The sequence below is a fragment of the Herpailurus yagouaroundi genome, unplaced genomic scaffold (assembly GCF_014898765.1).
Source record: "Herpailurus yagouaroundi ecotype Mexico unplaced genomic scaffold, PumYag 77, whole genome shotgun sequence".
In the NCBI taxonomy this organism is placed as follows: Eukaryota; Metazoa; Chordata; class Mammalia; order Carnivora; family Felidae; genus Herpailurus; species Herpailurus yagouaroundi.
In genome coordinates this window covers 65946534-65964466 of record NW_024412388.1, presented here as the reverse complement: position 1 = coordinate 65964466, position 17933 = coordinate 65946534, and the positions used below count along the sequence as shown (strand labels likewise).

General features: G+C 38.7%; 1 protein-coding gene and 1 non-coding gene across 4 annotated transcripts in view; one reads left to right on the top strand and one right to left on the bottom strand.

The window, feature by feature from the left end:
- The window catches only part of GIPC2 (GIPC PDZ domain containing family member 2), a 430222-nt gene that overhangs the window by 388223 nt on the left and 24066 nt on the right, over positions 1-17933 (bottom strand). For all 3 annotated transcript variants that reach the window (XM_040470735.1, XM_040470734.1, XM_040470736.1), the window contains exon 2: positions 10029-10214. In XM_040470735.1, coding sequence (XP_040326669.1) covers positions 10029-10214 — 186 coding nt within the window. The remainder of the gene's footprint in view (positions 1-10028; positions 10215-17933) is intronic.
- On the top strand, positions 4276-4379 carry LOC121027866 (U6 spliceosomal RNA). Its single transcript, XR_005788953.1, has one exon. It is a non-coding gene; the product is annotated as a U6 spliceosomal RNA (small nuclear RNA).

Sequence of the window (17933 nt, the reverse complement as noted above, 5' to 3'; positions counted from 1 at the left end):
CAAAGCACAAGTAAATAAACAGAAGTAGCAGATAAGGATCTGGGATGAAGAGACAGGAAAATCAGTGTAAGAAACCTGAACACCATAAGGTGAATCAGATACAGAAGTGGAAGACACAGATTATAGACGTTGTGGGTTACCTAAGCTTTAGCCTCTTAAGTTCATAAAATAAAGAATGAGGTAGTAATTGAGACAAGTTTCTGGAATATATGCTTTGATAATCATATTATAACATGACAGAGATTAATAATCTTGCTAAAAATGCTACTTGAACACAAAGAATGGAAAAAAGATATTAATGCTATGCTTATATTTAGTGAGTCACTTAATATCCTCTGTAATACTTAAAACTTTGCCTAATCTGGTTTTATCTCATCTTGATACTGCAAAAAAGAGAGAAGACAAATTTTTAAAAGATAGGATTTACAGCATTATTAAACTCAAAGGATCCTAGCCACCTCAGAGAATTATTATTCTCCGTTATTTCATCGCATATGCTTATAAAACCTGCTAATCACAGACACCGGAACTCTAGGGGCAGCATCCCACCCTCCTCAAAATCTTAGGTATCACATTCAAGGTTGTTTGAGCTGCACGCCCTGCTGCCATGGTCAGCAAGTTTGAGATCTGTGCTGCTGATCTTAACACTGTCCTCAGACTATGCTCATGATAACGTAACGTTCTTAATTATAAACAGTTATTTCACTTAGTCCTCACAACAAGCCTCATTCCATTAACAAATGAGGATACCAAGGTACAATGAATACTGATGAAAAGAACACAACAAAAAGAACTGGGCTTCAAACAGACGTTGCACCCACAGACTGCATGACCCTAAATTATGACAAAGCCTAGAATATTTAGCATCTGTCCCTCTGTATAAGTGTTTGCCAAGCAGTCCTAAACCATTCTGGGAATTTCTAGTTTTAAGTATACTCTGAATTTTCTGATAAGGTTATTTATATGCTCTGGTTCTGGAAAATCTAGGCTTGGATGCTAAAATCACAAATGTTTAAGTCTGTTGTCTTTTACGCAAGAAGTTTTACCTGTGAAAACCACACCATACTTTAATTCAAACTTAAGAAATCACATAAATGTTTTAGATTCGACATAGATCCTACAGTATAGGTCTTTCTCTGACATTTCACTTAGCATAATGCCCTTGAGGTCCATCTATACCGCCAAAACTGGGAAGATTTAATTCTTTTATACAGCTAATACTAACGCTCCATTGTGTGTATATACACATACATCTTTATCCATTTATCAACTGATGGCCACTTAGGTTGCTTCTGTATCTTGACTACTGTAAAGCTACAATGAATACCATACACAAAGGCATGGTGTATTTATCTTTCCAAATTAGTGTTTTCATTTTCTTCAGATAAATACCCAGAAGTGGAACTGCTGAATTGTATGGTAGTTTTTTAATTTTTTTAAAGAAAACTCCATATTGTTTTCTATAGTGGCTGCATGTTACATTCCTATCAACAGTATACAAGGGTTCCCTTAACGTCCCATCCTCATCAACATTTGTTATTTTTGGTCTTTTTGGTAATAGCCATTCTAACAGGTGGAGGTGGTAGCTCATTGTGGTTTTGACTTGCATTTCCCTGATGATTAATAACCTAGAACATCTTTTCATGGGGGCATCTGGGTGGCTCAGTCGGTTAAGCATCCAACTCTTGGTTTCAGTTCAAGATCTTGCAGTTCGTTGGTTCAAGCACCCCTCCAGGCTCCATGCCGGCAGTGCAGAGTTGGCTTGGGATTCTCCCTCCCCTACCTGTCTGTCCCTCCCCCACTCATGCGTGCAGTCTCCCAAAACAAACTTAAAAAAAAAAAAAAGTTTTCATGTATCTGGTAGTCATCTAGGTCTTCTTTGGAAAAATGCCTATTCAGCTTTTTTGCCCATTTTTTATTAGACTTTTTTTAGTTTGATATAGTCCAACTTGTTTACTTTTGCTTTTGTTTTCAGATTCAAAAATCATCACCAAAAACCTATGTCAAAGAGTTTTCTTGTGCCAGTTCTGTGGTTTCATGTTTTAATTCAAGTCTTTAGTCCATCCTGGATTAATTTTTGTGTATGATGTGAGATAATGATCCAATTTCATTCTTTTGCAGATGGCTACCCAATTTTCCCAGCACCATTTATTGAAGAGAATCCCTTCTCCACTGTAGATTCTTGGCTCCTTTATTATAAATTGACTATATATGCAAAAGTTTATTTCTGGGCTCTATATTCTGCCATAGTGATCAGTGTTTCTATGCCAATACCACACTTTTTAAATTACCAGAGCTTTGTAATATAGTTTGAAATCAGGGAGTGTGATGCCTCCAGCTTTGTTGTTTCTCAACCTTGCTTCAGCTATTCCGGGTCTTCTACAGTTCATATGAATTTTAGGACTATTGTATTTCTGTGAAAAGTGCCATTGGAATTTTGACAGGGATCACACTGACTCTGTAATATTGCTTTGGTTAGCATTTAACAACATTAATTCTTCCAATGCATGAACATGAAATAGCTTTACATTTGTATCTTTCTTACATCCTATAGTTTTCAATTACTGGTCTTTCCCCTTGGTTAAATTTACTCATAGGTATTTTATTCTTTTTGATACAATTATAACTGGAATGGATTCTTCTGATAGATTATTCACATATAAAAGTGCAAGATTTTTGTGTATTAATTTTGTATCCTGAAACTTTACTGTAGTACTTCTAACAGTTTTCTGGATAAAGTCTTTAAGGTTTTCTATATCATCTTCAAGCAGTGACCATTTACTTTTTCCTCTCCATTTGGATGCCTTTTCTTTCTTTTACTGGCCTAACTGCTCTGGCTAGAACTTCCAATATTGTGTTGAATAGAAGTGGCAAGAGAGAGCATGCTTGCCTTGTTCCTGATCTTTGTGGAGAAAAACTGAAAGCTTTTCCTTTAAGGATGATGTTAGCTGTGAGCTTGTCCTACAGGACCTTTATGATGTTGAGGTATGTTCCCTCTATACCACTTTGTTGAGGTTTTTTTTGTTTTTTTTTTTTTTTGTTTTTACCATTTGAATTCTTTCAAATGTTTTTTTTCCTTCAACCATTGAGATAAAAAATGTTTATATCCTTTTGTTAATGTGGTATATCACACTGATTTATGGGTGTTTAATCACCCCTGAAATAAATCCCACTTGACCATGATGTATGATCCCTTTAACATATTGTTGAATTTGGTTTGCTAATATTAAGGATTTTTGCATTTATGTTATTAGGAATACTGGCCTTTTTCTTGGGGCATTCTTGTCTGGTTTTTCTATCAGGGTAATTCTGGCTTCATAAAAGCAGTTTGGAGGAGTTCACTCTAATTTTTGGAAGAGTTTAAAAAGGACTGGGATTAATTCTTCTCTCTGAAGGCTTGGTAGAATCCACCAGTGGAGCCATCTGGTCCTGGGCTTTTGTTGGGAAGTTTTTGATGACTAGCAAGGAGACTGAATCCATCTGTTCAGATTTTTTTATTTCATCAGTCTTGGTAGGTTGTAGGTTTCTAGGAATTTACTCATTTCTTACGTTGTCCAATTTGTTAGATAGGATAGTTCATAGCAGTCTCTTACTATCCTCTACATTTCTATGGCTCCACTGTAACATCTCTCATTTGATTTTGAGTCCTTTTTTGTGAGTCTAGCTAAAGGTCTGTCAATTATTTTTCAAAGAACCAGCTCTTTGTTTCATTGATTTATTGTCTTTTTAGTCTCTATTTCTGCTCTAATATTTGTTATTTCCTTCCATCTACCAACTTGGGGTTTCGTTTAATTCTTTTTCTAGTTCCTTGAAGTGTAAAGTTAGGCTGAGAATGGTTTCTCAAGGCAGGCATTTACCTCCGTGAACTTCCTTCTTAGTCCGTGTAAATGCAGAGCTACATAGTACTATTAAATACAGTTCTCTGCTCATCTAATTATGTGATGATTTGTTAGGACTTCTAATTGATAACTTAATAGCAGTATCAGATTTTTATAGATCATTCCTTTATACCTGCACGATCCTGTGAAATAGGTGTTAATATTCCCTTTTGAGAGAAGGATCAGAGAAGCTTAAGGACTTATCAAAGATCACTTGTCCAAGTAAATAAGTGGTTGGACTAAGACTGAAAGCAGGCATGTGTACTTCTAAAGTCCATGCTCCTATATATCACCACTCCCTGATCATGGAATCCTTCTTCCTTACCCTTGTCAATCTATACCACACTGTCCTACTCTAACCTACTTGGACTTCTAGCCACCACTGAAAGGATATCAAGTACTCACTTTAGCATATATACTAAAATTGGAACCATATAGAAAAGATTAACATAGTCCCTGCACAAGAATGACATACAAACTCTTGGAATGTTCCATTTTTTTCTCCTGCTTATCTTAGCAAAAATAAACATTGAAAGGGTAAGCCAGAAATTAATGAAAATGATTACTTATAAGGAGTGGGAGAAATGAGTAATGGGATAGAGGGCCAGGAGAAAGTGACAGATCTCTGAACGTCTTTTAATATAGACTTTTGAATCATTTTAATATTTTTCAGAAAAAATTAGAACATGATGCAGAGAAAACTCAGTTCAAAGAGAAGTGGATTCAATAGTATTTCAAATGAATAACCATCACCTAATGGGGAAAGGGACAGGAAAGAACCCATTCCAAGTAACCTGAATAGAATACTTTGTGTATGTACATGTGTGTACATGCATACCAATCTTGAACTCTTAATAGGTTCTTCATAATATGGATATAGCAATCCTGAAACTATTTTGCATATATTGTAGGACTAAGCAAATGAGTAAATATTTTATTTTAAAAAGTATTTTAATAGGGGCACCCAGGCAACTCAGTCAGTTGAACATCAACTCTTGGTTTCAGATCACTATCTTCTGGTTTGTGGGTTTGCACCCCACATCAGGCTCTACACTGACAGTGCAGAGCCTGCTTGGGATTCTCTCTCTCTCCCCCTCTCTGCCCCTTCCCCACTCATGCTCTCTCTCATAATCAACTTTTTAAAAAATATATATATGTGTGTATATATATATATATATACACGCATATATATATATTTTTTTTTTAATGGGGAAGGGGAAAAAAAAACCTATGGGGCAGGATTAAAATTTGAGGCATAATTTTGAGTCCATTTACTTCTAAAATAGGTTTTCTAACCCCATCACTGAAAAGACCCAGAAACAAGGACACTCCAGTGACAATGAAGGAGTCTAACTAGCATCCAGATCTTGATTTTGAAATATCAATCCTCACCAAAAGCAAAACCAGAGCCCCATGAAAAAATGGTTGATTCCACGCTTGGGAAAAGATAAAAGATGAACCTAGAACATCTTGTTGTGCCAGAGAAGAACAACTGCTTAATAAATGATCAGAGACATGTCAAAGGATACACAAGCCAGCTGAAAGATTCCGGCAGACCAAATCTCAGAAAATGTGAGCATAAGCAACAGTTGTAGACTATAACCCATTAAGTGAGAAATCATGTATCCATGCTGATAAAAACAAAAAACAAAAAAACAAAAACCATGCCACTTTTTTTCAACAGAATGTTTTAAATATATAAGAAATGATGGAATTTTTTAAAATTCACCATCTTGAAACCATTATAATAAAAATCAATTCAGGCAAAAATCAATCAACAGATGTTCAATCTGTAAGGTGCAAGTAGGAAAATGATATTTTTAAAATAAAGTTTCTCCCCACAAATATTAATTACAAAGGAAAATATAACATTGCAATGAAGACTGGCAGACACTATACCTTAGGTAAGTGACAAAGGTCATAAGCAAGCTAACATAATGCACATGTGGTACACCAAGAGGGACACATCATTGATCTAATCTTCCTACCAAAAATACATAATCCGTTTCTCACACTGTCCCTCAATTCAGGCTTCTTTGAGGTTTCTCATTCTATGAAAGGCTGAGGGATTATTCTAAAGACCATTAAAAAGACAACTAAATAAAATTCATGACCCTGGATTACACCTATAAAGGAAAAGAAAAATGCTACAGAGGATATGAGGCAACTGACAGAAATGCAATATAGGCATTAAAAATTATTTTATCAATATTAGATTTTCTGAATTTCACAATTGCACTGTCTAGCTATACAGAAAAAAAAACCCTGTGCTTAATAACTACGTTCTGAAATACTAGAGGCTAAATGGAAATATATGCATTCTACTTTTTCAAATGGTTCTGAAAATTATATTTGTACATATGTATACATATACACATACACATGTGTGTATTAGACCAAAAAAGCAAACGTGACAAGTGGTAAGAACTGGAGAAATGGGTAAAGGGTATTATGGAAGTCTTCTGTATTATTACAGTCTTACAGTAAATTTGAAATTACCCCCACCCCAGTTTGTAAGAAGTCCTATTAATCGTATTCATTTCTCTTTTAAGTTGAATTCTACGTCAGCAGTTTGCCGTATGCTCCACTTTCTCTTTGCCATCATGTTCTGCCTCCCCAGGGCTAGTGACTCGTACTGACGCAGGCACATGTTCAAGGAGACATTCAAGAAAAAAACAACACAAACTCTGAACAGAGGTTAAGATCTAAAAAATCCACGTATGTTTGCAAAACTTCTAAGCCCTTCCTGCTGACATTAGAAAGGCATTGCTGCATGTGCCTCATGTCCTGAGCTTCCCCCAGATAATCCCACATGACTTTCCCAACTCACGATTTTCCATTTGATCACCCACTCAACCTTCAACACAGTCCTATCTTTTAGCAGAGCTAAAAATAGCCATTCTATCAAGTGGGGAGTTAAATAAAGTACTATTTACAGTTAAGGAGGTTGCTTTCCTAAGACTTGTTTTAAAGGACAGTGCATCAGCAAAGAAAAGATTTGGACAAAATAAAAACCTGAAACATACTCTGTTGCATGAAGTTTGTAACTAATTCTTAGTGAAGTGGATGAGAATGCCAGCTCTGGAGTCAGAGTTCTTAAATTCAAATACTGAATTTTTCTGCTATATAACTTTAAAGCAAGCTACTTAACTTCCCTTATCCTGTTTCTACATCTGTAAAATAGAGGTTGGTAATAGTACCTACCCACAGGTCAATCTCCCAGACACCATGTTCAACAGAAGAATCCAGAAACGACAGAGTACATAATATAGGATTCTACTTACAGAAGGTTCAAGAACAAGCAAAACTGTAGTGATAGAGGTCAGAGTAGTGGCTACCTTTGTGGGAGAAGCATACTGCCTAGGAAACAGTACAAGGGAGACTTCTGGGTGGTAGAAATGAAGTTTCCCTTGATCTGGGTGATGGTTAACAGGTGTGAGTACAATAAGCTGAACATTAAAAATCTGTTATACCCTGGGGTGCTTGGGTGGCTCAGTCTGTTAAGTGTCGGACTCTTGAGTTTGACTCAGGTCATGATCTCACAGTTCATCAATTCGAGCCCCATGTTGGGTTCCCCACTGACCATGCAGAGCCTGCTTGGGATGTTCTCACTCCCTCTCTCTCTGACCCTCCCCTGCTCACGTGGGTGTACGTTCTCCCTCTCTCAAAATAAGTATTTTTTTAAAAATTTGTTATACCTCAACAAGAGGAAACATAGTACCAATGGAATGGTTGAGACTTAAATGAGAAAATGTAGGTCAAGTGCCTAGTACATAAGCATTCAATGAAAGTCTGTTATACAACTGCTTAATAGAACTGTTTAAGAGATAAATCTACTTTTCTTTTCCCCGCACCTCAGTTCTTAGTTTTTCATACTATTTCAAACTTCCTTCTCTTGCCTTTACAGCTCTATATTGCTCTATTTGTATTTAAATAAATTCTATAGTTAAAAATTCTTCAAACTTTTCTAAAGCTTATTTATTTTGGGGCGGCACAAGTGGGGGGGCGAGGGAGGGGGGGTGGAGAGAGGGGGAGAGAGAGAGGGGGAGGGGGAGAGAGAGAGAGAGAGAGAGAGAGAGAGAGAGAGAGAATATCCCAAGGAGGCTACACACTGTCAGTGCGCAGTCCAACACAGGGCTCAAACTCACAAACCATGAGATCATGACCTGAGCCAAAAATCAAGAGACAGACACTTAACCAACTGAGCCACCCAGGCACCCCTGAAGACTATTTAAGATGTAAGAAGGTGTCAAAAATATGTTGGAGCACCTAGCTGGCTCAGTCAGCAGATCATGAAACACAGTCTCTGGGTCGTGAGTTTGAGCCCCACATTGGGCATAGAGATTACTTAAAATTATATAGGTGTATGTATATACATACACACACATACATACATATATATGGACACCTAGGTGGCTCACTAGGTTGTACATCCAACACTTGATCTCAGCTCAGGACTTTGGTCTTGAGTTCAAGCCAAACAATGATGGGCTCCACACTGGGCACGGAGCCTACTTTAAAAAAAAAAAATTGAGGGGCGCCTGGGTGGCTCAATTGATTAAGCGTCCGACTTCGGCTCAGGTCATGATCTCGCGGTCCGTGAGTTCAAGCCCCGCGTCAGGCTCTGTGCTGATGGCTCAGAGCCTGGAGCCTGTTTCAGATTCTGTGTCTCCCTCTCTCTCTGACCCTCCCCCATTCATGCTCTGTCTCTCTCTGTCTCAAAAATAAATAAACGTTAAAAAAAAAATTAAAAAAAAAATTGAGGGGTACCTAGATGGCTCAGTCTGTTGAACATCTTACTCTTGTTTCAGCTTAGGTCATGATATCACAGTTCATGGAATCAAGGCCCACATCAGGCTCTGTACTACAGAGTGGAGCCTGCTTGGGATTCTCCTTCTCCCTGTCCCACCCCACTTGCATGAGCTCTCTCAAATTTTATATATATAATTTTTTTTTAAATATAGCAAAAATGAACTATTGGGACCTCATCAAAATAAAAAGCTTCTGCACAGTGAAGGAAACAATCAGCAAAACTAAAAGGCAACTGACAGAATGGGGGAAGATATTTGTAAACGACATATCAGATAAAGGGTTAGTATCCAAAAATCTATAAAGAACTTCTCAAACTCAACACCCAAAATGCAAATAATCCAGTGAAGAAATGGGCAAAAGACACGAATAGACACTTCTCCAAAGAGGACATCCAAATGGCCAACAGACACATGAAAAAATGCTCAACATCACTCATCAGGGAAATACAAATCAAAACCACAATGAGAGACCACCTCACACCTGTCAGAATGGCTAACATTAACAACTCAGGCAGCAACAAATGTTGGCGAGGATGCAGAGAAAGAGGATCTCTTTTGCACTGCTGATGGGAATGCAGGCTGGTGCAGCCACTCTGGAAAACAGTATGGAGGTTCCTCAAAAAACTAAAAATAGAACTACCCTACAACCCAGCAATGGCACTACTAGGCATTTATCCAAGGGATACAGGTATGCAGTTTCGAAGGGACACACACACCCCAATGTTTGTAGCAGCACTATCAACAATAGCCAAGGTATGGAAAAAGCCCAAATGTCCATCAATGGATGAATGGATAAAGAAGATATGGTATATATATACAATGGCAATCAAAAAGAATGAAATCTTGCTACTTGCAACTATGTGGATGGAACTAGAGGGTATTATGCTAAGCGAAGTCAGTCAGAGAAAGACAAAAATCATATGACTTCATTCACAGGAGGACTTTAAGAACAGATCAACACAAGGGAAGCAAAAAAGCATATAGAAACAGGGAGGGGGACAAAACATAAGAGACTCTTAAATATGGAGAACAAACAGAGGGTTACTGGAGGGATTGTGGGAGGGGGGATAGGCTAAATGGGTAAGGGGCATTAAGAAATCTTCTCCTGAAGTCATTGTTGCACTATATGCTAATTTGGATGTAAATTTAAAAAATGAAATTAGAAAAAAATAAAATACATTTGGAAATAACCCCCCTCCATTTTGTTTAAATGAAACCTTACCAACCCATCCCTGCTGAGCCAGTTCTGACTGTTAAGATCATTTCTTTGACCTGGTAGATTTTCTCAAATATTACCCTCCATTAAGTCACATAGTTATTTTTTTTTTTTAACACTTACCTTTATAAAAGCATAGCCAGTACCATTATCTGTAATGGTGAGACCAAGTGAATCCTCAGATTTATGTATATTTACTTCCTTTTTTATCCCTTTCACATGGGCAAATATGAAATCTTCAAGACCTATCTGTGATCCTAAGAGTCTTTCCATATCAACTTTAGGTGTGTTTAACGTGCAGTATAAGATCTGTAAGAAAGAAAGAAAGAGTTCAGTTTCCATCAGGAAAACATTCTGGTTATTAGGGTATTTGAATGAAATAGTCGATTTATGACAGAAGTTACATCATTAACATTGGGTAATATATATGGAATATTTCCTATAGGCAAGGCTCTATATTAAACACTTTATGGTCATTATCTCATTAAATCCTCACAATGACTTTACAAATACTTATCCCCTCCAAATTACAGATGAGGAATTTGAGGTTTAGTGAAAGAAAGTAATTGGCCTAAGGTCACAAAGCCAATATTTGTCAAGAGCAAGATTCTGAGTTTACATCTCACCAACTTCCAAGTGATTGAAAAGATCTCCACTACCTGCCATTTACAATGCTAAAATCAAAAGTTGTCTTCTCAAAGGCAAGGCCATGACATGTATGCCACAATGAAATTATAGGCAAGTCTATTTTTGAAAACTGCTAAGTTTTTTAAGTGAGGAAATTTATCTTGCATTAGAATGCTTGAGAAAATTAATGAATGAGGTGCATCTAAAACAGATCTTACAGACTCACTAATCCAATCCCTTAATTTTCTTGGGTATGTAAAACAAAAACATTTCAGTATAGCAGTTTTATTCCAAAATAGTTAAGGTTTTTTTAATTTTTATTATCAATTTTGCCACCGATGTTGCCAACACTTCCTCAGACCCTGAGCCTTGCTTCAGTCCTCACTTTCTACCCTCTCCCTGGATCCCCAGGTTTCATACCATTCTTGACTCCCACTGGAAGGTAAGCCTTCTCACATCCATAAGCCTCATGAAGTTCAGGAATGGCACAACTACTTATTAAATGGATCTTTAAGGCACATCAGAATGTGTCTGAACTGGAAGCACTCTCTGTTCTACAACTAAAAGATCCAGCATGGTCAGCAAGATTCTGACCAATTTCAGATGTATATGAAAGGAGCTACTGAGAAGGACAAGAGGCAACTGGATAGAAAAGAAAAAAGGCTTACAAAGACACATGTGCTGTCCTACCCTTTCCCCTTTTCCTCTGTGGGAAGCTGTGCTAACTGGTGGACCTTTGATTTAACCCTTTGTGTTCCTGGGCAGGGCAGAATATATTTAGTTCTGTAATTAGTAAGTTTTTGTGAAATACTCTAGTATAAGAACTGTATTATTCACAGGGAAAAAGAAAGTCCTTTAAGAAAGGTTCCTATTCTTTATTCTGTGAAATCAAAGGTATAATTAGTCCACTGACAAAAATCAGTAATAGTGTGGGTAGAGGGACAAGGTAACATGCACAGTGAACAGTTTTCCTGATTTTCTTTCTCAAAAAGATGGGAAGTAAAGAAACAGTTTTGTTATCACTGGTTTTAACAGTGAATCTGCTAATGGTGTTCATAGTGGATCCCAACACCATTAACATAAAAACTTACCAGTTAGAAAACATTAAAACAGAATGATGATGTAATAGGGCAGGAGAAAAGCCCCAAAAAGGAAATCCCACACGAAGTGGACTTCTAGTTACTAAGCTGCTTCCTTTCTTTCAATTTTTCACATTTCCCTGCAGAGCAAATATTAGATTTCCTGTAGCTATGACCCTTTTTCATTGTGCTTCCTCTCCTACAGAACAATGTTACCTCCCAGGCAGCCAAAAGTTTGCAGGCAAGGCAAGACATGGGTGCCTTCCTCTTCCCCTCTTCACATAACACTCAGATCTCAAGTATCTATACATCTTAGGTGCTTTGGAGGAAAATGACTCACATCCCCTATTCTAGGCATAAGATTTAAACTAGTATAAGTGGTATTTTAGGAGTAGGCATGTGGCCCAATCGCAGCCAACAAGGCATGGAAGAAGATGTCCAAGGATCTTCTGGAGAATATTTTTTTACTCTTAAGAAACATACAGTAAAAGACCATCCTTTCCTTGCCCTGGATGCTGCCTTATCTGTAGGTGGTCTGGGAACTTCCACCACCATCTTACTACTGAGGAAGAAACCAGTGCCAAGAAAGGCAAAGCAAAGAGATGGAATAAACCCAGATCCCTGACATAGGGGAGTTGCTCTGTTCACCAACTCTGGAGCTCACTCTACCCCTTTTATGCAACTGTTTTAGCCAATTTTAGCAAGTAGTTGCATATTATTGCAGTTGAAAACTTATCACATACACAGTCTTATCCCAAAATATTTAGTTACACAAACCAATAATTTAACCAACCCATTTTAGATTTTGTTGTTTTCAAATAAAAAGATTCCAGATATAAAAATACAAAAGATAGGAATTCTATTTCTTCCATTTAAAAGTTCTTTCTAGGGGTGCCTGCGTGGCTCAGTCAGTTGAGAGTCCAACTCTTGATTTCTGCTCAGGTCATGATCCTAGGGTTGTGAGCTCAAGCCCTGAGTTAGGCTCCACACTAAGCATGGAACCTGCTTGTGATTCTCTTTCCCTCTGTCCCTCCCCTTCTCACTCTCTCTAAAATAAAACATAAACAAAAGTTCTCTCTACTTTCTAGCTCAATTTATCCTTAAACTCAGTCAGGAAGCTGGTGAATTATGTTTAATATACTGAGATACTATGCATCCTTATCCAAATTTCACATCCTATCTCCTCTATCAAAAATTTCAGGCACAGGGTACCTGGGTGGCTCGGTCAGTTGAGTGTCCAACTCTTCAGCTCAGGTCATGATCTCAGTTGAGCCCCATGTTGGGCTGTGCGCTGACAGCACAGTGCCTGCTTGGGATTCTTTCTCCCCCCCTCTCTCTCTGCCCCTTCCCGGCTTGTGCTCATGCTCACTCTTGTTCTCTCAATAAACATTTAAAAAGAAGAAATTTCAGGCATAGAAAAAGTGGTTCCCCCTTACTTCCAAGATCAGCAAAATAAATCCCCAAGAGGAAATATTTCATCCTTAAAATGGTTGTTAGGAAAAAAAAAAAAAAAAAAAAAAACAGATTAAGAGGTAAGAGATTTGGGGTGCCTGGCATGCAACTCTTGATCTCCATGTCCTGAGTTCAAGCCCCACACTGGGCATAGGGATTATTCTTAAAAATAAACTTATGGGGCACCTGGGTGGCTCAGTCAGTTGAGCATCCAATTTCAGCTCAGGTCATGATCCCACTGTTTTGTCAGTTCGAGGCTCATGTCAGGCTCTGTACTGACAGCTCAGAGCCTGGAGCCTGCTTCCAATTCTGTGTCTCCTCCTCTCTATGCCCCTCCCCCGGCTCACACATGGTCTCTCAAAAATAAACATTAAAAAAACAAAACAAGGGTAAGAGACTTGAATCTAGTCCCACTTCCGTACTCTCAGTGAGCTCAGTCAAATCATTTGACCTCCCTGGTTCTCGTGTACATCATGACATTAGTAAAGTTGGTCTACTGACACACTTGTTGCAAAAACTGAGAGACTACATATATGAGTACTTCTTAAACGAAAAAGCTCTTTATAGAGGTTATTATTCCTGGAATGTAAGGGTTTCTTGAACAGTGATGTTTCACCCATGCTTGAAAGCTGCTTAGTTTTCCTGAAGAGATCAGATTTTGTTTCTTTTTAATGTCATCAACGATGGATTCCTTTTCTCCCATAAATTACATTATCTTTCAACTTTGTTGTTAAAGAATAACTCATGGAGGGGCACCTGGGTGGCTCAGTCAATTAAGTGTCTGACCTTGGCCCAGGTCATGACCTCGACCTTGTGGTTCTGGAGTTCAAGTCCCACATTGAGCTCTGTGCTGACTGCTCAGGGCCTGGAGCCTGCTTTCTTCTCTTGCTCTCTCTTGCTCTGCCCCTCCCCCCACTCATGCTGTTTTTCTCTCAAAAACAAATATTAAAATAAATAAATAAATAAATAAATAAATAAATAGATAAATAAGAGGGGGCACGAGGGTAGCCCAGTTGGTTAAGCATCCAACTTCAGCTCAGGTCATGATCTCACAATTCATGGGTTTGAGCCCGCATTGGGCTCTGTGATGACATCTTGGAGCCTGGAGCGTGCTTCAAATTGTGTGTGTGTGTGTGTGTGTGTCTGCCCCTCCCTTGCTTGTGTGCTCTCAAAAATAAATAACTCATGGACAGTATTCTTACCATGCACTGTATTTGAATTGCTATCTTCTGGTTATCATGTGGTTATGATTATTCACCCTTAAAACTCACTCAATATAGCCAAGATGATAAGTCTGAATGACTATAGAGTCACTAATACAGATTAATATTGCCATTTCTCTCCATTATATACTTTATAATGTCCCTTGTTAATAAGTAGCTTGTCATTGGTGTTTCAAAAAATATTCTGGCTCACAAACAGGTTACAAATTTCTCCAAAAACACATCAAGTGCATTTTTTTTTTTTTAATCAAGGAAGTTCATTTCCAACTTTCTTTTAATACTTTCCTTAAACAGGAACTGAGTTGGTCAAACATTCCACATGTTCCAAAGTTCTCTGGAAGAAATTATAGGCTTGTGCAGCTGCCATTAGATTATTTGTGAATGTGATTTTAAATACAAGCAACTGGAATCTTTACCTCTTGAGGTTTTCTAAAATACCAGTATTACTATTTAAAAATTTTTTTTTCAACATTTATTTATTTTTGGGACAGAGAAAGACAGAGCATGAATGGGGGAGGGGCAGAGAGAGAGGGAGACACAGAATCTGAAACAGGCTCCAGGCTCTGAGCCATCAGCCCAGAGCCTGACGCGGGGCTCGAACTCACGGACCGCGAGATCGTGACCTGGCTGAAGTCGGACGATTAACCGACTGCGCCACCCAGGCGCCCCCCAGTATTACTATTTTAATACTACTTTCCTACATCTCAATCTACCAAAAATCGAACTTTCTACAGGTTTTCTAGAAATATCCATGTTATTACAGAAAATAAAAAGCACATAATGACAAATCTAGTAACTAAACCACACTTTTTGTTGTTGTTGTTTCCTTAAGTAATCTCTACAGTAAACATAGAGCTTGAACTCCTAACTCTGAGATCAAGATTAGCATGCTTTACGAACCAGGCCAAGCCAGGCACCCCAAATAAACCATACTTTCATCAGGAGTTAATACTTCATCTTTACACATAAGAACACTGCTTGGATTGTTTCCTTTGTTAATGACTATGGTTTTTATCTGGGCTGTTCTCATTATCTAAGTCTCAGACTTTTTCCTCAATAAGAGATTATTTTACCTCTATCTGATTAACTGCCCTTAAAATAGCAGGAATTAGGGGTACCTGGGTAGCTCAGTAAGTTAGGCGTCTAACTTTGGCTCAGGTCATGACCCCGAGGTTCGTGGATTTAAGGCCCCTCTTCTGGCTCCATGCTGACAGCTCAGAGCCTGAAGCCAGCTTCAGGTTCTTTGTCTCTCTCTCTCTCTCTCTCTCTCTCTCTCTGCCCCTCCCCTGCTCACACCCTTTCTCTTTTTTCCTCTCTCTCTCTCAAAAATAAACATTTTAAAAAATGTTTTTAAATAGCAGGAATTAAAAACAACCTGAGGGGTGCCTTGGTGGCTCAATTGGTTAAGCATCCAACTCTTGCTTTCATCTCAAGTCATGATCTCACAGTTTGTGGGATGGAGCCCTGGATCAGGGCTCCCAATCCCTGTTTGGGATTCTCCTCCCCCCCCCCCCGGCCCCTCCCCTGATTGCACACTCTCATCCTCTCAAAAATAAATAAAATAAACATTAAAAATATATATAGGGGCACCTGGGTGGCTCAGTTAAGCAATTGATTCTTGGTTTTGGCTCACGTCATGGGTCTACTGGTTTGGGAGAGCAAAACCCACTTCAGGCTCCAACAGTGCAGGCTGCCTGGGATTCTCTCTTCCCCTCCCCCACACTCACACACACACTTTCCAACTAAATAACTAAATACATATATACATACATACAACCTGAAACTAAGAACAGAATAATTATTGGGGGGGGGGGGGGGGGAATTACCCATTTACTGAGTGCTTGAATAGATGAGAGTAGCTTTAGCCAAGCCAGTGACAATATTCTTATTCAAAACTCTTCCACAAAGCTCTCAAGGTCTTATGCTACATGGCTCCTCCAAAATAGGTTATGTGATAAACATATCAAATAACTTCTAAAACTCAATCCTTCAATTACAGTCATGAACTGGGGCACCTGCTCATCCTTCTTAGCTGTACACAGTTTGAATACTGGCTCCCACTTCCAGTAAAGTAGTGGCAAAGTGAAGGAACGGAGAAGATAGGTCTGGAAGAATGGAAAAATAAAATCAAAGTAAAGGTCCAAGAACCATTATGTGCACCAGGTACTTTCACATATTACCTCCTTTAATCCCTACAGCAATTCTAAGTAAGAGATATTACCTTCCCCCTCTTTTAACAAACTAAAAAACAAAGGCTAGAAATGGCACCATTTGCAACAATATGGATAGACCAGGGGCATTATACTAAGATAAATCTGACCAAGAAAGATAAACATCGTATGATCTCATTTACATGTGAGCTCTAAAAAGAACAAACCTCAGATACAGAACAGATTGGTGCTTACCAGAGGCAGGGGATGCAGGGTGGGAAAAAACAGGTGAAGGTGGTCAAAAGGTACAAATTTCCCGTTATAAAAAACAAGTCCTAGGAATGTGATGCACAGCACCTATAGTTAATACTATATTGTAGATTCGAAAGTTGCTAAGAGAAATCTTAAAAGTTCTCATCACAAGAAATCATAACTATTTGTGTCGACGGATGTTAACTGGATATCATGGTGGTCACTTTGTGATATATACAAATACTGAATCCTTATAATTTACATGTACGATTTCAGGTATACATCTCAAAAAAGTTAAAAAGACTTAGATAAAACGGGTTAGAGTCATATCAGTAGTATTTGGTGCACATGAGATTCCAACCCTGGGTCCAAGTCCAAGTTCTTTTCCCTGCAGTGTTACCTCTCTTGACATCTAACACCTGCACAGAGAGGGACACCTAAGTTACTGATCACTTCCTAAAGCCATTAGCGCAACTAATCCTTGTGAGTCAAGTCCTGAGGGCAGGCATAACTACGCCCTGGGCAAGGTGATTTATTAGGTGATTCATCTAAGGTCACATAGGTAATGAATGACGATCAAAATGGGAATTCAAAACTTCTGGGCTTTTTCTAACCCATGATACTATAATTGTGCTGTAACCAAACTCAGCTTTGAATTTTTTTTAAGGTTCATTTATTTGGGGGGGGGGGGCACGGCGGGGGAGAGACACGTGCACATTCAACAGGGGAGAGGGGCAGAGAAAGAGAGAGAATCCCAACCAGGCTGCACACTCAGCACAGAGCCAGACACGGGGTTCAATCCCATGACATCACAAGATACCTCTTGAGGCAATATCGAAAGTCAGACGTTCAACTGACTGAGACATTCAGGTGCCCCTCAGCTTTGAATTTAAAATGCAGGCAGAAACTATACATTTTTTGCTCTATATAGAACCAAAGTAATACTGTTTACCTAATTAACCACTTCCTGAAAGGAGTTAGAAAATCTGCAAACAGGAGCTATTTGTAATTGATTTTAAAAATCAAACTTGTGGGGCGCCTGGGTGGCGCAGTCGGTTAAGCGTCCGACTTCAGCCAGGTCACGATTTCGCGGTCCATGAGTTCGAGCCCCGCGTCGGGCTCTGGGCTGATGGCTCGGAGCCTGGAGCCGGTTTCCGATTCTGTGTCTCCCTCTCTCTCTGCCCCTCCCCCATTCATGCTCTGTTTCTCTCTGTCCCACAAATAAATAAACGTTGAAAAAAAAAA